The following is a 26,084-nucleotide window of genomic DNA, read 5'->3' as shown; positions in this document are numbered from 1 at the left end:
AGAGATTTGGAGGAACTAGTCCTGTATGTTTTAATCTGTGAAATCCATGACTCTCAAAGATAGCCAGGCCAAATCATTGGCTTCCTGGAACTTGAAGAAATGGAGTCTCATTTACTGTTTAAAAGTCAGTCCATGATAGCTAGTTTACACAATGGGCTATTATTTCCTGAGGGAGCTGTATTTCACAATTAATTTTCTTCTTAAATGCAAGACAAACATATTAATAATTTAAACCTTATACAAGTTATCATCTGTGGGTGGCAGTGTAACCTTATAATTTTCTTTTCTCATTTTTTGATGTAATGCTTCATGGTCATCATGGTTCTCTTCTGGAAAGAGTAGGTCTGTCCACTAATTCCAGAATGTCAAAGGTTGTCTTGGCCTGACCTTTGCTAGCATATCCATCCAAGTGTAGTATTCATTGAAGAACAACAGATAGGAAGTTTTTTGGTTTGCTGTAAACTCATAATGGAATTAGGGCACCTGGTACAAACTAAGATAACCAAGACAGGAAAGAGATTGTGGTGTCTTTGTCGAATCAAACTTAATGTAGAAACTGCAGCTGCTTTGGTTTCTCCCAAGTCTTAGCAGCCAAGCACTGGTGTTGCCCAGGCTGTCCTGGCTCGATGCTGCTCGGACGTATTGTGGCTTGCTGCTTCCCAGTGCTTCATTCCTGCTTTGTTGAGGAGAAGCACTGGTATCCCCAAGTACCTTCCACTCACAAGGGAGTCCTGTCTGTGATGATGGTTAAATGTCACATTCCTGTCAACCTGAGTGACTCAGATTTGCTGATTCCCTCAGGTGGAATACAATGCACAAAGCACTGAAGGTCCTATCATCTACATTTTTGGTTTTCCACAAAAGCTTCTCTGTGTTGATGTACTGCATTTAAATAGGTATCACCAGTCCAGGTTCTAGCATTAGCCCTGATGAAATGCCTAGTGTATAGGAGCACATGGCCTGATGTCCCACCAGTGCTGTTTGCAGTTCAGTTTTACCCTCATCCCTCATTGGGGACCACTGTTTTTGAAAGTTTAATTTCTTGACAGAACTCGGAAGGTTCTAATGTGGAGATTTGCATCACTTGAGAGTGTTTGGAGCTAAAGGGAGTCCTCACCCCTCCCTCACTTTTACCTAATTCCATCTTTGCTGTTCTTCATCCCCTGCTGAGCAAATAGCCCTCAAGCAATGTAACTCAGTAACTCTTCTATTTATTGAGGGACATTTTGTTTCAATTGTAGTATTTCTCTTTTACGTTAGAGGAAGCCCACACATGAAGGGAAGCCCGCATTATAAGGAAGAACAGTGTGCTCCTTCATTGAATCTAGCAATGAAGAAAGTGCTGGACTTGCAAGCCTCTATCACAAGGTATGCTCACTAATCCCTATCTGTCCTCAAAGCCATTTTTTGTGTACCTGTTCCATTTTTTTGCAGCAATTATCTTCTCTGTAAAATGAGCTTTTAGCTTACTACATAAATGTGTGTGAAAAGGTGATGCAACATGTGGCATTGGGATAATGTGAAAAGACAACAAAGTGCATTTAGGGAAGAGGCCCCATGGGATAAACTGGATGTTGGAAGAAATGCATTATGTGCTGGATAAAAGCTTTCCTGTCACACTGCAGGTTGTTATTTCTATGCAAATAGATTAAAAATAGTTGCCAGAATTCTGGAAGGTTCAGAGGAAAGAATTTAGAAGTTTAATTTGTGCTTTGTGTGAATTAGTTAAGATGCCAGGTTAGAAAGTGTTGTGGATTATTTACAGCCTAGGCAATATTGGTAGTTTTTAGGATAGCTGAATAATTGATTGTTTGGAACAACATCTTCTGTTTAGTCAAAAGTATTAAAATGATCTTCAGCAGTTCATATGCCAGTTAAATAATTAACAATACAGAATTGTTCATGAACTTGGATTCCTGGAGAGAAAATAGACACATCTACCATATTTTGTTGGCTTGGAACCTTTACTACCTAGAGGACTTAGGCACGTACTTGATGTAACTTCTCAAAATGTTTGCTGATACAAGAGAAGTAATACAGTCTTTGTTACATTAATTGATTTCTCTGTGACATTGATCTGAGAGATTTGCAGTCTTTTAGAGAATGACAAATACATTTGTTAGTTTGCAGTCCATGTTAGAGGATCTACTTGTTGCTACTGCTGATGGATTTCTCCATCTTGTTCACTGGGATGGTATGACCAACGGAAGGAAGGCCATCAACCTGTGTACAGTTCCATTCTCTGTGGATTTACAATCTTCTCGTGGTAGGTTTTTGGTTTTTCTGTAGCTTATAATAGTTGTTGCCAAAATAATGTCTAATATAAAATATATCTCTAGTTCCAAGCAAAGTTTCAAGCATTTACAAAAGTGCCCTCTGTAAAAGGGAACAAAATACTATTTTTAAATTAGTGGTTTTTCTGTGAAGTAAGAAGTTGAAAAATGAAATGTCTGTTGTCTTGCAATGCCACTGTTCACGTATGTTTAAATTACTGATATTTTCTCAGCAGGCTCATTTTTGGGCTTTGAAGATGTTTACATAAGAGATATGGAATACTGTGCCACGCTGGATGGTTTTGCTGTTGTTTTCAATGACGGCAGAGTTGGTTTCATTACGCCAATGTCAAGTAGATTCACTGCTGAGGTACATTCAATTTAGTATTTCTAGCATGCACTCTACAATACATGTGTTTTCTTTGATCTCTGCATTTCATTTATCTTTCTTCTTTTTAAATTCTGTTCAACTGCAGAGAAATTGAAATTTAGCACTGCTTAGGAACTAATGGAAGTCTAGGTGGGGCTCATAGCTGTCTATGGGAGAGCATAATTGATAGTAGATTTAATTTTTTGTTTATTGCCTCAAAATGTCATTATAGTTCTGAGGTCTTCATATTGTCTCTGTGACAGACTTCTTGTTGCTAGTTATAAGTGGGGTGGTGTTGGATTGGTTGATGGGTTGGACGCGATGATCTTGAAGGTCTCTTCCAACCTGGTGTATTCTATGTATGTAATGCAGTATCAGGGATATTCCTGCCTTACAGGTAGTGACTTCCTTTGATTTTTTCAGGGTTCTTATGGTTTCCTTACATACTGGCATTTTGCCATAAATTTTATCAAGAACAATGAAATGAGTTTTACATATACTGGATTTTGTTTATTTGAGGCATGTCAATTAATCTTGACATTTGCAATGGAAATTCCTTGAGGTGATGAAGGTTAGCTGACAGATCTGTGATAGGGTGTATATGGGTAACAAATAGGTAGAACCTGACTGCAATGAATATAACCACCTTTTAAACAAAAACTCTGTGAATTCCTTTCTTTACAGCAGCTCCATGGCATTTGGGCACAAGATGTGATTGATGGAACCTGTGTGGCAGTAAATAACAAATACAGGCTTATGGCATTTGGATGTGCCAAGTAAGTTTTGTAAGGCTGATTCACTGAGGGGGGAAGTTATTTCATTACAAAGTAATTAATTTCTTCTTACTAAGTTGTGTTGCAAAAGCAGTATAGGTACATATGGTTAGTTTTCTTAGACTGCATAATCCGTTCTGTCAAGAAGGTAGGGAAGAGTAAAGGAATGAACTGCAGATGAAATGGATGCTTGGTTTTCTGCTCTGAAAAAAAAATTAAAAAGGTAGTTGGACCAGTAGCAAGGATTGGAAAGTGCTGCTGTCCTGGTTAGTCTCAAAGAAGAATTATAAAGTGATTTTTCAGCAGCTCATAATATTGGACAAGAATCAGTGCTTGGCACCCAACTGAGAAAATGTTCTGTGTAGTGTTGATTTGGTTAGGAAGAATGTTGCTTGTTGGACTAACTGTAAATATTTATAAATTAAATGTTGCAAAAGTGCTTTTAGTTGTACCACAGTATGTTAGAGGTTGGAAGGGACCTCCAGATATCAAGTCCAACCCCTGCCAAAGCAGGATCACCTAGGATAGTCTGCACAGGAATGCATCTGAATGGGTTTTGAATGCATCCAGAGAAAGAGACTCCACAACCACTCGGGGCAGCCTCTTCCAGTAGCTGGGGTGGTATGCTTACTGCTCTTTCAAGACAGTTCCTCTTGTGTAATAGTGCCTTAGCTGGTCTGGAGTGCAACTTCTTTTTTTTCCACCCTAATTCCATCGTATTTGGGTTTTTTTAGAGCATTTCAAAAGATCTGGGTAGTTTACTCATCAACTGTTTTCTTAAGAAATAGTATTCTTGGATGTGATAACGATGCGTTGTGTTTGGTTTTGCCTCTGAACAGGTGTATGTACTATAGTTCATTGATCTTGGTAAGCATCAGTGCACAAGTGATGAATTTTTAGCACTGAGTGAATATGGATGGTCTTGCAGGTGGAGGCCAGAAATCCATGTGGATTGTCTGTGCATGGGTATTTTCAGAGATGGAAATAGTTCATTGATAGTTATAGGGCTGGTGTTTTCAGTCCTCCACTGCCTTCTGGCAAGTAACTTATAAATCTGTTCCATAAAGTTCTTTGAGTGTTACTTGACACAATGTTTCTGCTCTGGATAAATTTGGTATTGCTGAGAAGAATGCTGCTTTTCTGCAGTTTCAAGGAACTTTCACAGTTTCTTGAGACTGATGAGAAATCCAAATGGTTTGTAGCCTAAAGCATGTGCAATCTCTTCCAGCGGCTCTGTGCAGGTTTATACAATAGATACCACCACTGGCGCCATGCAGTTTTCTCATAAATTGGAGCTGACACCAAAACAATATCCTGGTGAGCTACTTTATTAGAATTTTCTGACTGTTTTTAGAGTACTAAAGAATGATTTTGTCCACATGTGGTCTTGGAATTATTAGTCACTCAAGAATGAAATATTGTTGTCAAAACAATACTGGATATAACAGAGGAGTCAACACCTTGAAACAACCGATGTGGAGGGTACAGGATGAAAAAGCAAACCTGAATAATCCAGCACCCTGTCTGAACTGCAGTGAATAAAAGCTTAGTGGAAATTTTCATGTTGTAGTGATGAGTATTGCAGGCTTGAGAGTGACGAACACAAAAAGCAGTTAAATTGCATCCTCAACTGAAAGTGTGTGCCTGCTGGGTTACATTGGAAAAAAAATAATCAAATCTTGGAATAACAGGTTTTACAGTTGTGCAGACTTCCAAAAGAAGAGTTTTCAAGGGTGAACATAAAATCTTCTTTTGTCCACTTCTCCAGAACTGCAGTTCTATTCTTGTGCCTTAGCACAGTTTATTTCTGGTCTGTTTTCTTGCATTCGTAGTGCCCTATGAAACCAAATAGCAAAAGAAAAAAAAAAAGAAGAAAATCAAGTGTTTCTTTCCATGTAGCTTTGTTTCTTTTGGTGAAGTGAGTTGAAAAACACTTGATGTTTTTAACATGGTATTTTACTGTCTGTTTTTAAACAGATATTTGGAATAAAACAGGACCTGTTAAATTAATCAGATGGTCACCTGATAGCTGTGTTGTGATGGTGACCTGGGATTGTGGAGGCTTCTCCTTATGGAGTGTTTTTGGTGCTCAGCTTATTTGTACTTTAGGAGGTGATTTTGCGTGAGTATCTTTAATGAAATTGTAAAGTGTTTTATTGGAAACTGTTATTTCCTTTGTTTTGCTAATTAAAAGCATTTAATTAGAAACTAATAAAATTAGCCTTTAAAAATATTTTTCTGTTATAGCCTTTGGACATTGGAATAATTTAATCATATTTAGGAGGAGAGAATTTTGAGTGTAAATGAAAATATATTGGGGGTTGTATTGATCTTTTTGGCAAAAAATAAAAATTACCCTGAAGTTAGACATTAGTAGGCAAATATTAGAATTCCCTCAGTGACAGAATGTATTTGCTGAGAATGTGCTAACATCCGTAAAGCCGGTTCAGCCGGTTTATGCTAGGTATCTGACAAATGCATTGCTTTTTAGGGGTTGCCATGGATAAAAGAGGCTATGTAGTTTGAGATGGGACTCACTATGAAACCATATGACAGTACAAAGATAGGAAGACAATTTCTCATTTTGAAGTTATTCTCAGATTCACACTGGGTTTTGTTCTGTTTTTAAGGTATCAGTCTGATGGTGCCAAAAAGGATCCTCTAAAGATCAGTTCTATGGTAAGTATGATTGTAAAAATACTGTAAGAGGATGGCTATTAATTTTTTTTTAATTATTAGCTTTATTTTCTGAAAATCTGTTCTGTCTTTGAAGAAGAAGATACCCTTACTACACTTCCCGACACCAATGTTGTATTGAGGGAAGAGAGAAAATAGGACAGACAATTTTACTTTATTTTTTTGAGGATCAGTATTTTTTCGTACCTGATTCTGTTTGTGGAGTTTCTGTTAGTTGCTTTGTGCTGCAAACTAGAAAGTCTTCATTACTTACATGGATGTCTTGCACAGGTGCTTTGCATTTAATTAATATTTTTCCACAAAAATAAATTAACTTGAGATGGCTTCTTACTCCTCCTTGTGGATTTTACTGCTATGGTCACTTACGATTCCTATGATGATACATTTTAGAACACCAAACTGTTTTGGTGGGGGATTTTTGGTTGGTTGGTTTTTCACCAGACTCATGTCAATTATAAGGTCAGTTACAGCACATTTCTGTAATTCTTGTTTTCTGAAAAGATATAGTGTTGGTGTTGGGGGGTTATTATTGTTATTCTTTTACATTCAGACCTGGGGATCAGAAGGGTATCATCTGTGGGTTATTGATGGGAATTCTTCAAACATGAAACCTGAAAGAGATGCAAATAATGAACCTCGCCAGTTTGGTATTCTGCAATTTCATTTCATCAAGAGTGCACTCACTACTAATCCATGTATGGTAAGTTCTTGCTGATAAATATATTCTTACTTTAGAGGATATTTCTAGTATTCAGGTAACCTCTGAGTTATTTTCTTAAGTCAGTTTTGAAGCCATTAGACTGGTCTTCGATTTTTTGTCATAGAGTCGTTGAAATGGTAGTTTGGAAATATTGCTGTGCATTACTGTAACATAAAGCCTGGTAGTGAACAGTGGTACAAAACCTGAGAACTGCCTTAATATTTATTTTTCATATATTTTGCATAGAACCTGTTAATTTATTGGTTGTGTTTGCCTTCATTTTCTGTACGTGGAGTTCAAAGTTGCTTTTCTTATTCTGTTGTTCTGTTTTTAATGTAGAGTAACCAGGAACAAGTCCTCCTTCAAGGAGAAGATCGCTTGTATTTGAATTGTGGAGATGCAACACAGGCTCAGAGTCCCCGAAGTACTTCACCACACTCTGAACATAAGCCTACAAGGGAACGAGGCCCATTTTCAGATGGCAGTTTAGATTCTCAGGGTTTAAGCACTTTACTAGGACACAGGCATTGGCATGTTGTACAGGTAATTGGTGGCAGTTGCTCATATATGCTCTGTGATTTCAAGAGCTTATAGGACTTATAGGTGATCTTATCACTCTTTGCCCTACCCTTTTAATTCAGTATGAGATGATTTTCTCTAATATCTTCTTAAGTTTCTCTGCTGCAGCTTTTTCTTAATGCCAGATGATAAAGATTTGCTGGCTGTCAGAGCTGAGTTTGCATCCTAGCTAGTGAAAAAAACTACATGTCCTTGAGTGCAGGGAAGAATAGTTACATTACTTTTTTATGCTTTGAAAGAATATGTACAACATGCAAGAAATACTTTTAGGGATTTGTTCTGTTATTTGGGCAAACTGGTTTAAGAACATTCAACTGATTAATCATCCTTTGGATTTTGGCTGTATTTTCAAGCAGCCGAAACAGACTAATATTTAGGGTTGAGTAACTTTCTTGTGTTGATGGGACGCAATTGTATTTCACAAAAAGAAATCCCAACTTCATAAAACTTTAAGTCAGTTCAAAAAACAGACATTCTAAAAATTCCTTTAGAGTGTTATAACTAATCACTGATTTGATGGTGCTTAATATAGTTATGTGATTTTGTTTCTCTGGTGTTTTAGATCCATAGTACATATCTAGAGAGCAACTGGCCAATAAGGGTAAGTTATTTTCAGAATGTGTTCGTTCTTCATTGAAATTGCTGGGGTTCTATAACTGTCCTTTAGAATTGGATGAGCTCTCTAAGATGAAATAACTGTCCTAAATTAAAGAAAAAACAGTATGTGTGGGCAGTAAAGTAGAAAACATGAAGATACTTAAAATTTTTGACTCTGACATTGTAACATCTTGAGTTATATGCTCAGGTAGGATGTAGAATATAAATAAGTTTCTTCTTAAGATTCTCCAGTTTTTCTCTTTGAACAGTTTTCAGCTATTGACAAGCTTGGACAGAATGTAGCTGTTGTTGGCAAGTTTGGTTTTGCACATTATTCTTTACTCACCAAAAAATGGAAGCTGTTTGGAAACATTACCCAGGTGAGAAGTTACAGAACTTTATTTGGATGTTCTGGGGAGGTTGTGTTTGTTGGAATGTGACTCTTGGAGAACATGAAAAAAAAGTGTTTTTCAAATAAATTATCTGTTAGATGTAATTGGGATCAGGGATGCTGGTTTCACCTGTGTATATCATAAAAATGGCAGAAACACTTATTTTGTGGCTTTGACACAATAATTTGTGTCTGATTATTGAAAGATTTCCAAATTTGTGTGCATATCTTCAGACACTCTCAAGTGTTGCAACTGAAAGTTTGTGTGAGACGTATCTTTGGATGCCAAATGTGGAAGACAAAGAAAGCTAGTTTCACAGAGTTCAGGGATTACAGTAGGGATGGTGGAACTGTAAAATGGCTGTTGTCTGCCACATACTGTTCTTTAGTACTTTAGGTTTTGTTAGGCAACAGAAAACTTCATATATATACAGCTTGTCTTGCCGCTATGAGTAAAGTAGTATATAAAATTAAATACTATTTCTCATTTGCTTGGTTTTTTTTTTCAGGAGCAAAATATGATGGTAACAGGTGGCTTAGCGTGGTGGAATGACTTCATTGTTCTTGCATGTTATAATTTAAATGATCATCAAGAAGAGGTGAGGTAATTTTTCTTCAGAGTAAATAAATCATGTTTAGAGTATCTGATCTGTTCTAAAGTAGTGTTAAAAATACGAAAAGCTTGATACATAGGTGTCTTTTGGCCCTTTTGGCAGAAAAGTATTACTGCTATTGAAAACTATTTTCTGTTGACTGCCATAAGTCTACTGATTGTTCTGAAAACTTTCTGACATTCTTGCATGTTAGCATGAAGTCTGGTTTGAGATATTTAGTTCCTGTATTTTGAGTTAACTTTTGGAAGACTTTAGAGGGGCAAAGAGCTTTGCTTTTAAACCAGTGAGTAAAACCCCTTCCTTACTTTCGTTTTTCATTAGTTCAGATTTGACCATACTGTTTGTTAACCACTTGGGATGAAATAATATAATGCCACAGATAAAACATTTGAAGTATAAAGCCAGTAATATTTGTCTTGCTAGAAATCCTTGGCAGTAATTCCATGAAAAGGAAAATAATTGAAGGTGAAATTACTGTTAGTTTGTTGGTAAACTGCACCTGTGTTCAAACTACTCCTCTTCTTGTTCTCCCTGTAGCTGAGAATCTACCTGCGAACATCAAATCTTGACAATGCATTTGCGCACATCACCAAAGTGCAAGCAGACACGTTACTACTGAGTGTCTTCCGGGACTTTGTGATACTGTTCAGAGCAGATTGTTCCATTTGCCTTTACAGTATCGAGAGAAGGTCTGAAGGGTGAGGTTCAGTATTTAATTCTTTTGGGGTAACATACTTGTCTGAGTAAATTGTTACGATGATACAAAGCTGTTCAATAACTTGTGGAGTCAGAGACTTTTTTTAATATACAGAGAGGGATCAATTATCTGTATGCACCGGTGATAGCTCATAGGTGGTGTCACTCGCACGCGTGCAGATAAGCGCATAAGATCTGGAGATAGCAACTGAGATATGGACATTTCCAGCTGCTGCACAAGGCTGTTCCAGCTGATAGGAAATTGAAAACTGAAGGCAAATGGAAGAAAAAGGTGCTAAAAGGCATGGACATATTGGAATATTTTTAATAAAAAGCGTTGTTAATACTAGAAGTAGGATTGGTGAAGGGTCCAGTAGAACAGTGAAGATAGAAAGTGTGGTCTGTCGTGTGGTTGAAGGCAGCTATTTTGGTGCAAAAGAGGTAGCAGTGTAAGAGCCACATACTTTCAGATAGTTAAGATTAGTGAACCTAAAGAGGAAATAAAGTTTCCCAGTTAATTTTTTGAACTGCCTAAGTGGCTGATTTTTCTTCAACAGTTGTGGCATCTTGGTTTCAGCAAGAAGGGACCTTGTTGATTTTAATATTTTTTATATTTAGCAGAAAGCAGGCTGTAGATCCATGTTAGAGTAAAATATTTTCAGTGCTTTTCAAAGAAAACTCCCAACAAAATCCAGACCCTAGAATTGTCTCATTGATGGTTGAATAGAGTCTTATTCTGAAGTATATTATGTTGTCTTCTATCCACTCTTAGCTGCATTTCCCCAAAGAACTATTGCCAGGTTTATTTGCCCAGATTTGTGTGGTAACGTGGAACAGATGGGTGGGCCTGTGGGATTCCTGGTTAAAGGGAAGGCCTATTGGTGTGTAGAGTAAACTGTTTGCTGAGGCCAGGCTGTCTATTTTCATTAGGTTTATTTCAAGATACTGATTTTATGTCAACTACATTCAGCAATTTTGAAATAATGTTTATCTTCCCTTTCAGTCTTAACTCTACTGCCAGTATCCAAGTTCTTCAAGAAGTGTCCATGTCTCGCTATATTCCTCATCCTTTTCTTGTAGTGTCTGTTACATTGACATCAGTGAGGACAGAGACCGGCATCACGTTGAAGATGCCTCAGCAGGTAACAGGTGTATGGTGCTCAAAATTTAAAAGGTGTGGTGTCTGGATTTTTTAGCTTAGTCCTCAAAGGTTACTTGGCTGTTTTTTTTCCCATGTACCAAAGCTGCTGGTGGACTTGAAGGGAGTGGCAGAGATGTAAAAATCTGGTTGATTGCTTCCTTCAGTTCATTCTACTTCTCACAATGCTGTACTTATGTCCTGAGACTTTGATAAGATCTTAGACAAGGGCATAAAAAGCCACATGCTTATGGTTCTGTAGTCCTGCTGTGAGATGGTGTTCTTATTCCTGAACTCTCTGACTGATGGTGTTTCCCAATTTTGAGAAATAGCTACTGAATTTTTTTAGAGCAGTAGAAATATTTTTAAACTTAGCTTCAGATTGAAGAAATACTACTCCTTTTTTTTCCCCAAGAGTCCATATCTTGAAACTTTGTCAGAAGAGAAGAATCAGGGGTGACCTCATTGCCCTCTACAGCTACCTGAAAGGTGGTTGTAGACAGGAAGGGGTTGGTAACCAGCACCAGAACAAGGGGACACAGTCTCAAGCTGTGCCAGGGGAGGTTTAGACTCGAAGTGAGGAGAAAGTTCTTCACTGAGCGAGTCATTTGTCATTGGAATGGGCTGCCCAGGGAGGTGGTGGAGTCACCATCCCTGGAGGTGTTCAAGGGGAGATTGGACGTGGCACTTGGTGCCATGGTCTAGTTGTGAGGTCTGTTGGGACAGGTTGGACTTGATGATCCTTGGGGTCTCTTCCAACCTTAGTTATACTGTGTGATACTGTGAAAGTGTTACTGCTAGCACTGAATATGACACTGCACTGTAGACAAAACAATGTGTCTGACTTCATGGTCATAGAGGTCTTTTCCAACCTTATTGATTCTATGACATAGTGAAGTGTGTCAGTTTTCCAATGCTGTAACCATTAGTGACCTTAAACCCTGATGCTGCCAAATTGCCACACAAGACCTCCACCGATGTATTTTGAAACTGAACCTCATGCACAGCATGGTATTGGCTCCAGTGATTTGGTTTGAAATTCGCATGAAACAATTCAGAGATTAGTCTTTGGAAGTAATACCTTGCTTTCTTGACATACATGACTAGAGACATTCTTTTGTTACTGCAGCATGTAAAAGTTAAAGGTGCTGTTCAAGTGTGGCCAAACAATTTAGCTCAATTCTTTCTGGTTTGTGTACCAGTGTTAGTCTTTGCAGTCAGATGCTGGCAGTCACATAGTGGTGATACTGATAAGAGCACAGAGCTTTACTTTTCTTTAAATACTGATGGTTTGCTGATGCCAAGAGGCATAATGGCAAAAAGCCCATATCAAATAAACACGTGGAATGAATCTAGTGGTCAAGAAAACTCCAGTGTTTACTCCTTTGCACAAAAAACACATAAATGAATTTATCTGTGAGTACTTAGTGCCTGCTTGATTTTTCTGCATTGTATTTGGTTGTTGGTCATCTCTGTATAGCAGTGCAGTTACTGTAGTCTTCTTGTATTGTGGTTATAGGTAAAACGATGTATTCAAAAAGCTTAAATAATTTGCAAATACACTTTTATCCTTAGGCTTGTGAAGCTGAAAGTATTATGCTAAACTTAGCAGGACAACTCATCATGTTGCAGAGGGATCGATCTGGACCCCAGATACGAGATAAGGACAATAATCCTAATCAAAGGAAACATGTGAGTAAATACATGTTGAATATTGCATATGACTCCAAACATGTTGTCATTGTCTGAAGTTCTGGATGGGAATGGTCCAGGCATGAAAAAGAGAGGTCTGTAATTCAAGGCAGCATCTAACATTTGTTATAATTTTTTCTTCTCTGAGAATCTGTGAAAATTTACTACCTAACTGTGTGAATGTCTGACTGAAGAATGTACGACTTGCACTGCAGAGAAAGTGATGAGTTTTTAAGCGTAAAGGTCCTGCACAGAATTTAGTGTGCACTAATGACATAAAATCACTATGTGAAACTACTGTGTATCTTTATGGAACATCACCACTTTCTGAGGAATGTTTGCAAAATTCCTGAAACCAACAGTAGACATCAGTGACTTCAGAAGTTTTCTGTACTGAGGGAAACATTTCTGCATGAAAGAAGCACTTTGAGAAAGTGGAATCTGAAAAGTTTAGATGAAGAGCTTGCAGCTAAATCACATTTCAGCAGATTTGGTGGTTGTAGTGATTTTGTCAGTTCTAAGTTGGGTGTTCAGGCTAACTGAATAAGTAGAGAGCCAGGTTTTATTTTCCTTATTTTCACCCCTCTGGCTTTCTAGCTAAGTACAAGGAGGTTAAAAAGTCAAAGACATGCCTTTTGATTTATGTAAGTACTAAGAGGTGTTTTCCCAAGTGCTGGAGTACACTGAAGAGATAAGCAGTTCCTTTCCACTTAGAAGAATAGCAGATCTGAAGAGAGTAGTTCTTAGTTGAAAAAAAGAGTTCTTCTGAAGAGGGTGAAAAGGAATAATGAATTCTGACCTCTTCTTTTCTTTTCTTTTCTTTTCTTTCTCTTTTTCCTTGGTTTTTCCTTGCCCTTTTCCCCCCTGTTCCTTGCCCTTTTCCCTTAACTAGTTGCCTTTTTGTGCTCCAGTCGTCCTAGCCCAGTCTGTTGAAAATGTGTGGACGACTTGCAGGATCAACAAACAGAAACGCCACCTACTGGAGGCTCTGTGGCTCAGCTGCGGTGGGGCAGGCATGAAGGTCTGGCTTCCCCTGTTCCCCAGAGACCATCGAAAGCCGCATTCGTTTTTGTCAAGACGGATCATGCTGCCTTTCCACATCAACATATACCCATTGGCTGTTTTGTTTGAAGATGCCTTGGTTCTTGGTGCTGTTAATGACACTGTGCTCTATGACTGTTTATATACTCAAACCAGTGCTAGAGAACAGTTAGAGGTTCTCTTTCCTTTCTCCATTGTTGAAAGAACCTCTCAGATCTACCTCCATCACATTTTACGCCAGCTGTTGGTGAGGAACCTTGGTGAACAAGCCTTGCTTTTGGCCCACTCCTGTGCCACATTACCATACTTTCCTCATGTACTAGAACTGATGCTTCACGAAGTGCTGGAAGAAGAAGCTACCTCGCGGGAACCCATTCCCGACCCTCTGCTTCCCACTGTGGCAAAGTTCATTACAGAGTTCCCCCTATTCCTGCAGACAGTTGTTCATTGTGCTAGGAAGACAGAATATGCCCTGTGGAATTACCTTTTTGCTGCTGTTGGAAACCCAAAAGACTTATTTGAGGAGTGCTTAATGGCGCAGGACTTGGACACAGCTGCCTCCTACCTTATTATCCTACAGGTAATGGTGCCTCATGTATTGCAAGAGAGGTAGTACTGGCTAAGGGTGTAGCATTTAAAAATGCTGTCATGCCCCAGTTACATGTGTTAAACAAAATTAATTTTAACAGTATTCTGTTGAGATGATGTCCAGTTACAAAGAGGGGAATGTAATGCAATGGAACTAGCTAGTTTACTGTTACAAGAGGAATAATAGCATGAAATTTGCTGCTTCTCATCTCTGGTATACTTCAATGTGACATGATGTGGTTTGATTCAATAGGACTTTTGTTGCTCAATGGCAAAAGTAAGTGACTTAATTATGCTTTGTTACTTGCAGAATATGGAAGTTCCAGCAGTTAGCAGACAGCATGCTACTCTGCTATTTAATACTGCCTTGGAGCAGGGAAAGTGGGATCTTTGTCGTCATATGATTAGATTTCTTAAAGCCATTGGCTCTGGAGAAACAGAGACCCCCCCAGCTACACCAACAACTCAGGTTTGTGAGAAAACAGTAAACACTGTGCACCAAACCTTGTATGATTAGCTTTGCTCCTGCAAAGCATGCTCACTCCTTTGACTGTATGTTTGGGTTTTCTTGTTTTTAGGAACCTAGTTCAAGTAGTGGCTTTGAGTTCTTCAGACACCGCAGCATTAGTTTATCCCAGTCGGCAGAGAATCTCCATAGCAAATTTAACTTGACAAAAACACTAAGTATGCCCTCTGGCCCATCTGGAAAAAGGTAACTGCTACTAATGTCCTCCCTTTCACGCTTTGTTAGGTGCTGTACTTACTCTGTTACCAATTGAAGTTAGAGGTACATTACATGATAGATTTGTCGTACTCTTCCTCCACATCCTTCTGCATTTGCCTTTTCCTGATTTCTGTAATGTCTGTGTCTCTCTAAAATTCATGGGAGAATTTTTTCTCACACATGTAAACACATGGGTGTGTATTTGTGTGTATATACACACAGGCTATTAAAAGGATATTGCTAACCAAAAGCCTCTGAATCCACTGGATGCATATGTAGTAATTTAGAATAGAATAGACCAGGCTGGAAGAGACCTTCAAGATCATCGTGTCCAAGCTATTATCCAACACCACCTAATCAACTAAACCATGCAACCAAGCACCCTGTCAAGTCTCCTGAACATCTCCAGTGATGGTGACTCCACCACCTCTTTGGGCAGCCCATTCCAATGGACAATCACTCTCTCTGTGTAAAATGTCCTCCTAACCTCCAGCCTAAACCTCCCCTGGTGCAGCCTGAGATTGTGTCCTCTTGTTCTGGTGCTGGTTGCCTGGGAGAAGAGACCAACCTCTGCCTGTCTACAACCACCCTTCAGGTAGTTGTAGAGAGCAAGAAGGTCACCCCTGAGTCTCCTCTTCTCCAGGCTAAGCAACCCCAGCTCCCTCAGCCTCTCCTCATAGGGCTTGTGTTCCAAGCCCCTCACCAACTTTGTTGCCCTTCTCTGGACATGCTCCAGCAAGTCAACATCCTTCCTAAACTGAGGAGCCCAGAACTGGACACAGGGCTCGAGGTGCGGCCTAACCAGTGCTGAGTACAGGGGCAGAATGACCTCCCTGCTCCTGCTGGCCACACTGTTCCTGATGCAGGCCAGGATGCCATTGGCCCTCCTGGCTGCCTGGGCACACTGCAGGCTCATGTTCAGCCTACCATCAACCAGCACCCCCAGGTCCCCCTCTGCCTGGCCGCTCTCCAGCCACTCTGACCCCAGCCTGTAGCTCTGCATGGGGTTGTTGTGGCCAATGTGCAGTTCTACAGGCTGGGGTTTGAATAGCTAGTAAGGCTGCATGCTTTCCATTTGAAGGATCTGTTTTGGTGAAAGATGCCTCTTGAATAGCTCACCCTACTGCAGTGTCATACTGTGTATTGCACTGTGAAACTGTACATCTTGATCTAGCAGTGTGTTGCCAAGACATAAATAGAGCCTTTTACATCTTGGATTGAATCCCTTTGTTAAACTGCTGTATATGCACAATTCATATTGATCAGTATTAATGCTCAGAGGCAGCATCGAGTTGAGATTCAGTATGATCTTGGGTTTGTTTGTTTTTCTCTGCACATAAGACCTTCAAAGCAATCTTAGTACAAATTCAGATGCTTTTGTATAGTAATCTTCCATAGAGAGTACTATCTTAAGAGTTTTGATAGGAAGGGTCCTAGACTTAATACTTTTCTTTATCAGAAGTCACTTCTCAGTGGCATCTGCTTTTTCTCTCTCCTTTTTTTCCTGCATTGTTAATAGTGTAGTACTCTTTGGAGACTACTGCTGTTGCAACTTCCTGCCCTTATTTCACTTACCTGTCAAGGCAGTCAACATAAATAGCAAGGAATGGTGGAAACAGCTTTTGTTGCTGTATAGTAAGCTCCCACTACTGCTCTGGTCACTTGATACACCGTGGTTTCAGCCAGAAGCCTTTCCAGTTGAGCTTTACTGTCAGCCTGAATGTCGCTGTTCTCTGGTCTGTCTATAGGTGGAGCAAGGACAGTGACTGTGCAGAGAACATGTACATTGACATGATGCTCTGGCGGCATGCTCGGCACCTGCTGGAAGAAATCAAGCTGAAAGACCTGGGCTGCTTTGCAGCACAGCTGGGCTTTGAGCTGATCGGCTGGCTGTGCAAGGAGCGAGCCAGAGCTGCCCGCGTGGAGGACTTTGTGTTTGCTCTGAAAAAGTTGCACGAGGATTTCCTCTGGCCATTTCCAGTCATACCAGCTCCATCCATTAATTCACCTTTCAAGAATGGAAAGTGCAAGACAGGTGCTGTAACATCTGCATTGATTTGTCCTAGGTTTTTCACTCCAGCAGTTCTAAAACCCCTCAGTCTGAGGCTGTCCTTCCTCAGTTCAGCCAACCAAAGAACAGGCTGAAGCTGGCCACCTGCACAGCTTTTTCACATAGGGTGTAGTGTTTCAAAGGGATTTCACAGTATCACAGTATAACTAAGGCTGGAAGAGACCCCAAGGATCATCAAGTCCAACCTGTCCCAACAGACCTCACAACTAGACCATGGCACCAAGTGTCACGTCCAATCTCCCCTTGAACACCTCCAGGGACGGTGACTCCACCACCTCCCTGGGCAGCACATTCCAATGACGAATGACTCGCTCAGTGAAGAACTTTTTCCTCACCTCGAGTCTAAACCTCCCCTGGCGCAGCTTGAGACTGTGTCCCCTTGTTCTGGTGCTGGTTGCCTGGGAGAAGAGACCAACCCCTTCCTGTGTACAACCACCTTTCAGGTAGTTGTAGAGAGCAATGAGGTCACCCCGAGCCTTCTGCTCTCCAGGCTAAACAATCCCAGCTCTCTCAGGCTCTCCCCATAGGGCTTGTGCTCAAGGCCTCTCACCAGCCTTGTTGCCCTTCTCTGGACACGTTCAAGTGTCTCAGTGTCCTTCCTAAATTGAGGGGCCCAGAACTGAACTGAACACGGTACTCAAGGTGTGGCCTAACCAGTGCAGTGTACAGGGGCACAATGACTTCCCTGCTCCTGCTGGCCACACTATTCCTAATACAGGCCAGGATGCCATTGGCCTTCTTGGCCACCTGGGCACACTGCTGGCTCATGTTTAGGCGGGTGTCAATCAGCACCCCCAGGTCCCTCTCTGTTTGGCAGCTCTCCAGCCACTCTGACCCCAGCCTGTAGCTCTGCATGGGGTTGCTGTGGCCAAAGTGCAGCACCCGGTGCTTGGACTTGTTAAACGCCATGCCATTTGGTTTGCCAGAGACAGCATCTCTTGTGTAGTCTCCCCTTTCTGTTGAGGTTTGTTGCTTTCTCAGGTGCACTGAGTGGGATGTCACTTGTGTGGGTGTTGAGTTGAATGTCGATACTGCTTTTTTGATGCAAGTTCTGCTACAGAACATCACTAGAATCAACATTTATATGTAGTCTGTAGATGAGGTTTTGCTTTGATACTTTTTTGCATTAAAAAAGCAATGTTCCTAATATTTGAAACGTGCTTTGTGTTAAAAGTTAAGAATTTGGGGGACATGCTGTAAACCCCTTCGGTATTATTAATTTATCAGCTCATCTGGTTCATCTCCTTAGAGCAAAGTTTATACTAGCTGCCAAGTCTTCATCTTTTTGATAGTAACAGAGCCATTGTTTTGTTCTACTGATGCTAACACTTGCCAGCTGATACTTCTTTTGTACTAGTTCTGACATAAGCTGATCAGAAATTCATGAAATACCTAAACTTGCTGCATTTCTTCACTTTTGGTGATCCCTCAGCAAATGAGTATTTACTTTTAAATATAAGTTTTAGATGCCTGGAGATAACTTTACAAATTCAGTTTGTGATGGTTACATGACTTTGTTTTTTAGCTATAGGGGAGCAGCTGCTAAAATCTCAGTCTGCAGATACCTTTGTAAATATGGAAATGGACACAGAGGCTTCAAACACACCTAGGAGTCGCAGCTGGCTTGGCACTATCAGCTCCTCTCAGAGAGAGATTGACACTGTTTCATCCCATGGACCACACATGCAAGATGCATTCCTTTCTCCTCTGCTAAGTAAAGGTTAGTTGCTCTTCATCTGCTCATTGGAAAAATGCACCTGGAAGTACACATTCTACTTTGATATTTACATGTCACTGCTGCATTGTTGCTTCTCAGCTACTGATAACCATGATTCAGAGAGGTGAAAAGAAAAAAAGAAAGAAAAAAAGAGATGTCATGTTGAAAATTGAACTGAAATTTGTATGACGGAAGGATAACGCCTGCCATACATCTTTAAGTACTTGAAGCAGAATATGAAACTGTTACTTGCTGAATTTACTGTCTGTGGTGGTAACTTGAAACGTAGTATTTTTGCAGTCTGGCTGGGAGGAGTGTTCTAAGCATTTTATACTTGTCTCTTGCACAGGTTGGCCTCTTTTACGGGTTGGCAGAGTTTTGGATTTGTTTAGAAAGATATTAGGGACATTGTTTATTGCAGAAATTGAGGAAATTGTAATCCAATATAGTTTCTTTTTTTGCTGTGGCTTTGTCTAATTGTTTGATTTTTTCTAAAATCACAGAATTGTCAGGGTTGGAAGGGATCATCTAGTTCCAACCCCCCTGCCATGGGCAGGGATACCTCACACTAGATCAGGTTGCTCAGAGCCACATCCAGCCTGGCCTTAAAAACTTCCAGGCTTCTACCACCTCCCTGGACAACTACCCTCACAGTGAAGAATTTCTTCCTAATCGCCAATCTGAATCTACCCATTTCATATTTCTGCTCCATTCCCCCTTAGCCCTATCACTACCTGACACCCTAAACAGAACTTCACCAGCTTTCTTGTAGGCCCCCTTGAAGATACTGGAAGGCCACAATAAGGTCTCCTCAGAGCCTTCTCTTCTGCAGACTGAACAGCCCCAACTTCCTCAGTCTGTCCTCACAGGAGAGGTGCTCCAGCCCTCTGATCATCCTCGTGGCCCTTCTCTGGACACATTCCAGCACATCCAGATCCTTCCTGTAATAGGAGCTCCAGAACTAGACACAGTACTCCATGTGGGGTCTCACCAGAGCTGAGTAGAGAGGGAGAATCACCTCCCTCAACCTGCTGGCTATGCTTCTCTTGTTGCAGCCCAGGATGTGATTTGCTTTCTGGGCTTCAAGTGCACACTGGTGGCTCATGTTGAGCTTCTCATCCACCAGCACCCCCAAGTCCTTTTCTTCAGGGCTGCTCTCAAATATAAAAGTTCAAACATACAATCAACTCATGAAAATACAAAGGGGAATTTCATTCTCTATGCATTTTCCTAACCACAGTCAGAGACCAGAAATATTTGTCTGACCATTCATCTGTTTTTCTTACTCTCTTAAGTATAGAGTAGCATTTTTAGCAGTGTCTATGTCAACTTCAGTAGGTGAAAGACCTAAGAACCTACAATCTCCCTGAAATTCTAGGACCTCCTGTGAGAGTCAAAGCACTTGTTGCTGCTGTTTAGCAAACTGGCAGGCTTTAAAAAATTAAGAGAGTCAGGTTCTCTCCCTTGCCTTTGGTACTGTCTTGTTCCGTTTTCACTCCTGCTTGTCTTTTTATTACTTATGGAGACTGCAAGAATACATTGGGTTTAAGTAAGTTCATTGTAGAACACTCAAAACCCCCACATAATTTAAATGGGGAAAAGGTATTTCCCTTTTTGTTGCACTATATTGTGCTGCTGGCTGCCACTACCACTGTTTCTATAAACTAGTACCTCATTGCTTTCTGACGCAGATGAGGGCATTTGAATTTAATGGACTTTGATACACATTTTGAAGCATTTTATTTCTAGACTGAAACTAAATTAATAGTCTCGAAAATGGTGTGAGCTGAAGTCTAATAATAGCAATTCCATAAGTAAGTAACCCGAGAGGCTAATAAAACAAGTTTCTGACTTCCTAAATATTTTCCATAGAAAAGATGCATCTACTTCAATAAGGAAACTCTTCTGGCAGGTGGTGCCTTCATGACTTACCACTGCAATAGTTCTAGCTTTGCTGTCACTGTTCTGTGAAAATTCTGTGGCTACATCTACTCTGCATGTACAGATAGACATTTCTTCTCGTAGTTAGTGCAGGTAAATATTTACATTGCCAAGCATTCAGAATCTTCGGGGGTTTCTATGCAGAAAAGAACTTGCTATTGCATAGCAATATTTTTAACAAAGCTAAAGGTTAAGAAAGGAGTATCTTTAGACAGTCTGCAACCCTGACTATAGACTTCATTCTAGGACTGCAGTATGTAGGGAGCTGTCACTGTGTTCTTGCAGTGACTGCCAACACATCTTTAGGTTCCTTTATTGATATTTTTCTGCAGAAGTATTTTTACTTGATAGAAAAACTGTTAATTCCTGTAGTAGTCATTCTACTCTATAGTGCAACAAGAAGGCTGAAGTGGGGTGGGTGTGTTCCTGAAGTAACTTCTTAGCACTGCAGGATGTAGCGGTGCCAACAGCGAGCAGTTCAGAAGTCCTTACTGAAGTGAGTGCTTCAGTTTTTCTCTCTTATGTTTGTTTCTGACAGGTGATGAATGCAGCATTGGTTCAGCAACAGACCTGACTGAAACAAGTTCTATGGTAGATGGCGACTGGACCATGGTGGATGAAAACCTCTCCAGTTTAAGTTTAACTCAGTCAGAGCTTGAGCATCTCTCTCTGGAACTGGCCAGTAAAGGACCGCACAAGTCACAGGTCCAGCTGCGGTAAGTAACATGAGCTTTGCATTTGAAACAACAGCTCGTATGCAGCCTTGGGAGAAAGAAAGACTCTCTGCAGAGTAACAGGGAGGGTTTGTATTCAGAGTGGAAAAGAAAATAAATAGACTGTTTTTCTATTTAGGTACTTGCTACATATCTTCATGGAAGCAGGATGCCTGGATTGGTGTATTGTCATAGGCCTTATTCTCAGAGAACCTTCAGTAATCAACCAGGTTTTCAGTATAATGCAGTCTTCTGATATTGATGGAGAAATCTGTCAGAATATCAAGACTGGCCTATATGCTGTTGACAAGTGGGCTTCTACAGATTGGTAAGTGGTACTAGTTACCTGAAAAATAACTTAGAGTTCTCTCAGCCCTACCTGAAATAATTACTTAAAAGCATGTTTGCAGAGGATGTCAGGACAGTCACTAAGTACAACTGTGTTCAAACTGGGAAAAACGAAGCCAACCCAACCCAAACCCACCAATGTCCCAGCTTTTATTGTGTGATTGTGCTTCCCTTTTCCCTTCTGTTAAAAATAAAAAAGAGGTTTTGTACAGGAGGGATTATAGAAGGTACTAATTTATATCAAACATCTCCCAAGAAGTGCTGCTTTTCAGGCATATGACAGAGGTACTAATTTCTAATTCACTCATGGTGTTCCTTACCATTATTTTCCTAGCCCTGGGTACAAGCCATTTCTAAATATCATCAAACCACAGATCCAGAAACTAAGTGAAATAGTAGAAGAGCAAGTACAGCCAGAAGCTTTTCAACCTATGAATCCTTCTAAGGTTATCGAACAAGTGAGCCCTAGAGCTGAAGAAAGCAGGACTTCATCTAGTCACGGCAGTAATCCTCAGAGTGATGCTGGCAACAGCAGTGGAAGCAGGCATGAAGAGGACAAATCTAAGACAGAGGATGAGGATTCCTTCCAAGAAGGCAGTTATGACTGTGTTGTGTCTTAAACAGAAGATGGACAACTTCCCAAGCATCAGGTGTGAAAGGAAGCAAACCAGCTCTTACACATGCTTCCATGTTTTGGATTTGAACTCTCTTTGGTTGGTTTTGGTTTTGTTTTCATTTAGTTTTATTTTAATATTTGAACCTTTGAAAACTTTAGTGGGGATAACTAAGCAGCAGTTCCATTTATTACTTTCAAAAGGAGGCAAGATTATGATTACTGGGTTTTTTGGATGCAATCTTCAGACTGCAGCTTTAGGGTTTGATTCTTAATAGTGTTCAGAGATATTGACTACATATGGGGACAGGTTCAGCTAATGTGCATCAGTAGCTTTGCATCACCAACAGATGTTTTGAGGAAACTACTTAACTTTTGCTTGAGTTTAAAAGGCGAAAAGGGGATTAAATTTATGCTTTGCAGCTTGCCTGCCTAAGAAATGTCTGATCAATGCAGTTCAGATTGGTTTGATATTGGTATTTTGTATTAAAGGACTGTAAAATATATTGTATGGTTTTGTGAATACTCTTGTACAAATACTCAAGACTGTACCTTACTTGAAGGTGCCTGTATGTATTGTGCATGTTCCTAGGCGACTAGTAAAGTCAAAGCGGAGTTGCACTTCTTCCTGGATGAGGCATACTTTACTGACCTAACATTGACACAAGGTGGCTTACCTGGGTGTTTTTTACTGCCACTCACAGATCTTGTAGTTGGGTTTAAGGGATTGCTGAAGGTTATTTATTTCATTGTAAATTCTTTTCTGAAAAACTGATTTTTAAAATGTAAATAATCATCGTATACTCTTGCTATGGAGAATTAGTTTAACAGCTCACACTTAAACATTTTTTCATACATTTTATAATATGCATACTTGTAACTAAGACATATTTAACTTTCATACAATGTTAAGGAAAGCTGGCTGCAGAAGTCTGTTGCTTCGAGGTACTATTTTTTTCTAGCTGCTGTCCCTATGTAATAACTACCTGTAACAGTATTAATTTAGATATTAGCTTGTTTGTACTGTGCAATCTGAACAAAAATGCAACATTACTCATTTTATACAAAATAAACTAGTTTATTTTTTGTAACATCATTTGATTACTGACATGGACCAAAGTAGTCATTGTAGGGTAGTTAGAGCATCTCTTGCTTTTCTCATGTAGTTTCTAAATGCACATCCATTTTAACTCTGAAAATTAAGCCTATTCACAGTTAAGTTGAAAGAAGTTGTGGTTCTATCATCTTTATTTCCTTTGTAGATAAAATAAAGTGCTTTAAAATGTACAAATATTAAAATGTTGCTCTAGAATGGCTTTACTAAGCCAATACAACCAGTACAAGTGCAATAATTGTGAGTGTTACTTGGAAAGCTGGAGATTTTAGTGAATGCAGCTTGCATTTACATCGAAGAGTTGAAGCTAATACTGAAGTTACAGGAAAGAAATCTCACTGAAGAGATCCAGCATTGCGATTAGTCTGCATTGTAGCTACTGGTTACAGGTAATGTCTGTCATACCTACAAGCCTGTTGTGATCTCACATCAAAATCCATTATTGTTATAAAGGGGATACTTAAAAGCTTTTTTATGATTAAAAAGAACCTGCTTAATCTATGTTAAATAAAAACTGTGCTTCAAGTTAATACTTTTCTGTGGTTCTGTGGTAATGATGTAAGCCAAGCACAACCTGATAGCTTTCTGCTGTTCAGGTTTTGGATCTGAACAAGCGAAAACATACATTAATGATATATTGACATTCTTAGTATCTAACTACTGTGCTACTGTTGTTTAGCAGTTAAATCTTTTTAGTTGTGACATTTTAGAAGTTTGTACTTTAGTAGTAATTATCTCTATGCAAATCTTATGTGCTAATTTTGTATTTCAATTTCACTGCTGTTATACCTGCAATTAAAAATGTATTCAACTTTACTTGAGGTTACTCCTCTGGAAAATAACAGTTTCTGACTTCAAGCCATTGACAGTAAATTACCAGAATTCAAGTAGGTTGTTGCTGAGAAACAAAACTTTCAAATAAACTACCTGCTGAATCACAGAATCACAGAATGTTAGGGTTTGGAAGGGAGTTTTGAAGATCATCTAGCCTGCTTGCCCTGCCAGAGCAGGATCAGCTTGAGTCATTCAGGAACACTTCAGGCAGGTTTTGAATGCCTTCAGGGATGGAAACTCCACAGCCTCTCTGGGCAGCCTCTTCCAGTACTCTACCACCCTAGAGGTGAAGAATTTTTTCCTTATGCTTAGATGGAACCTCCTGAGTTCCAGTTTGTGTCTGTTGCTCCTTGTGTCTCTGGATACCACTGATACAAGTGTGACACTTGTCCTTCAGATCCCACCTCTGTCTCCACCAGGCTTAACAGACCCAGCTCTCTCAGCCTTTCTTCATAAGGTAGATGTTCCAGTCCCCTAACCAACTTAGTGGCTCTCCACTGCACTCTTCAGTATATCCCTGGTCCTTGACCTGTGGAGCCCAGAACTGGACACAGTATTCCAGATGAGACCTCACCAGGGCAGAGTAATAGGTGAGGAGACTCTCCCTTGACCTGTTGGAAACACTCTTCTTAATGTACCCTAGGATGCTGTTGGCCTTCTTGCCCACAAAGGCACATTGTTGGCTCCTGGTGAACTTGTCCAATAGGACTCCCAGGTCCTTTTCCCTAGAGCTGCTCTGCAGCAGTTTGGCCCCCATCCTGTAGTGATGGGGTTGTTCTCACCCATCACACATTAAGATTGCTACAGCTTGTCACCTTACACCTCTCTGGTCTGTTTCACAGGATGAAGGTATCAAGCTCCTAAGTTTAAAAATTATCTTATGAATGTGCCTTTGAAGCTACATCTATCTCTTGTCTTGAAAAGATGTGTATTGGGTTTAGGTGGCAATGATGTGGCCACTGTGACCAGAGCCCAGGAGCTGCCCCTGTGTCAGGCATAGCCAGTTTGAACAGCCCCACCAGCCAAGCTGTTGCCTCCCTTCTGTAATATATTTAGTGACAGGTAAAACAATGCAGTGCAGCAGCTGTGAGAGAGGTAAGTGTAGAAACAAAAGAGGTGAGGAACACTCCCACAGCTAGCCAGGCCCAGAAAGGAGGAAGTGCTCCAGGAACTGGAGCAGGGATCCCCTCCAGCCTGTGTGACTGTACTAGTAAATGCATATATGAACTGATGGACTAAGATTCTTAGTATCTTACTACTGTGTTGATTAGCAGTTAAATCTTTTTTTAGGCTGTGGTGAAGCAAGCTCTGTGCCCACAACCCATTGTGGAGCACAGAGGAGCTGTTATCCACCCAGCAGCCTATAAAGGACCCCATAGCAGAGATGATGGATGATCCATGAAGGAAGCTGCAGCCCATGGAAAGCTCAGGCAGATGCAAGTTTTCTCATATAAACTGCATCCCATGGGGAGCCATGTTGGAGCACTGTTTCTGGAGTAATGCCTCAAGAGGAGGATCCACATTGGAGCAGTTCATGAAAGGACTTTCCCCGAGGAGGAAGGTGCAGCAGAAAAGACCTGTTGACTGCATCCCTGATCCCATTTAGGACAATGTGAAAGAAGAGGTAGCATAATGAAGTTCAGACTGGGACGAAAGTGGAGTGGGTTATTTTTCTCTTTGTTTGTTTCTGTCCTACTTTAATTGGCCACAAATCAAGTTAATTTTTTCCCAAGGTCAGTTTGTTTCCCCTGTGAGTAATCTCTCTGTCTCAACCTATGATTTTTTTTTTTTCCATCTTCTTTTCTCCTCCTGGGCTGCTTGAGAGGGCTTGAGAGAGTGGTTTGGTGGGTACCTGGCAGC

At 40.3% G+C, this 26,084-nt stretch overlaps 1 protein-coding gene across 3 annotated transcripts in view; it reads left to right on the top strand.

Moving 5' to 3' along the window:
• The window catches only part of RIC1 (RIC1 homolog, RAB6A GEF complex partner 1), a 50,523-nt gene extending 28,147 nt beyond the window's left edge, over nt 1–22,376 (top strand). The window contains exons 4-26 of one of the 3 annotated variants that reach the window (XM_054178011.1): nt 1,261–1,368; nt 2,124–2,266; nt 2,510–2,643; nt 3,328–3,419; nt 4,645–4,733; nt 5,394–5,538; nt 6,047–6,095; nt 6,664–6,813; nt 7,153–7,356; nt 7,955–7,993; nt 8,259–8,369; nt 8,890–8,979; nt 9,532–9,692; nt 10,694–10,832; nt 12,404–12,520; nt 13,413–14,141; nt 14,460–14,618; nt 14,728–14,861; nt 16,622–16,908; nt 18,470–18,664; nt 21,141–21,318; nt 21,455–21,643; nt 21,998–22,376. In XM_054178011.1, coding sequence (XP_054033986.1) covers nt 1,261–1,368; nt 2,124–2,266; nt 2,510–2,643; nt 3,328–3,419; nt 4,645–4,733; nt 5,394–5,538; nt 6,047–6,095; nt 6,664–6,813; nt 7,153–7,356; nt 7,955–7,993; nt 8,259–8,369; nt 8,890–8,979; nt 9,532–9,692; nt 10,694–10,832; nt 12,404–12,520; nt 13,413–14,141; nt 14,460–14,618; nt 14,728–14,861; nt 16,622–16,908; nt 18,470–18,664; nt 21,141–21,318; nt 21,455–21,643; nt 21,998–22,283 — 3,928 coding nt within the window. In that variant the 3' untranslated portion in view covers nt 22,284–22,376. Of the gene's footprint in view, nt 1–1,260; nt 1,369–2,123; nt 2,267–2,506; nt 2,644–3,327; nt 3,420–4,644; nt 4,734–5,393; nt 5,539–6,046; nt 6,096–6,663; nt 6,814–7,152; nt 7,357–7,954; nt 7,994–8,258; nt 8,370–8,889; nt 8,980–9,531; nt 9,693–10,693; nt 10,833–12,403; nt 12,521–13,412; nt 14,142–14,459; nt 14,619–14,727; nt 14,862–16,621; nt 16,909–18,469; nt 18,665–21,140; nt 21,319–21,454; nt 21,644–21,997 lie in introns of all 3 variants that reach the window. The other 2 variants (XM_054178012.1, XM_009908974.2) reach the window with 2 other exon arrangements.
• Nucleotides 22,377–26,084: the final 3,708 nt, after the last annotated feature.

This window comes from Dryobates pubescens, chromosome Z, assembly GCF_014839835.1.
Source record: "Dryobates pubescens isolate bDryPub1 chromosome Z, bDryPub1.pri, whole genome shotgun sequence".
Taxonomy (NCBI): Eukaryota; Metazoa; Chordata; class Aves; order Piciformes; family Picidae; genus Dryobates; species Dryobates pubescens.
Note: the sequence above shows the minus strand (reverse complement) of the source record. Positions and strands in the feature narration are given on the sequence as shown.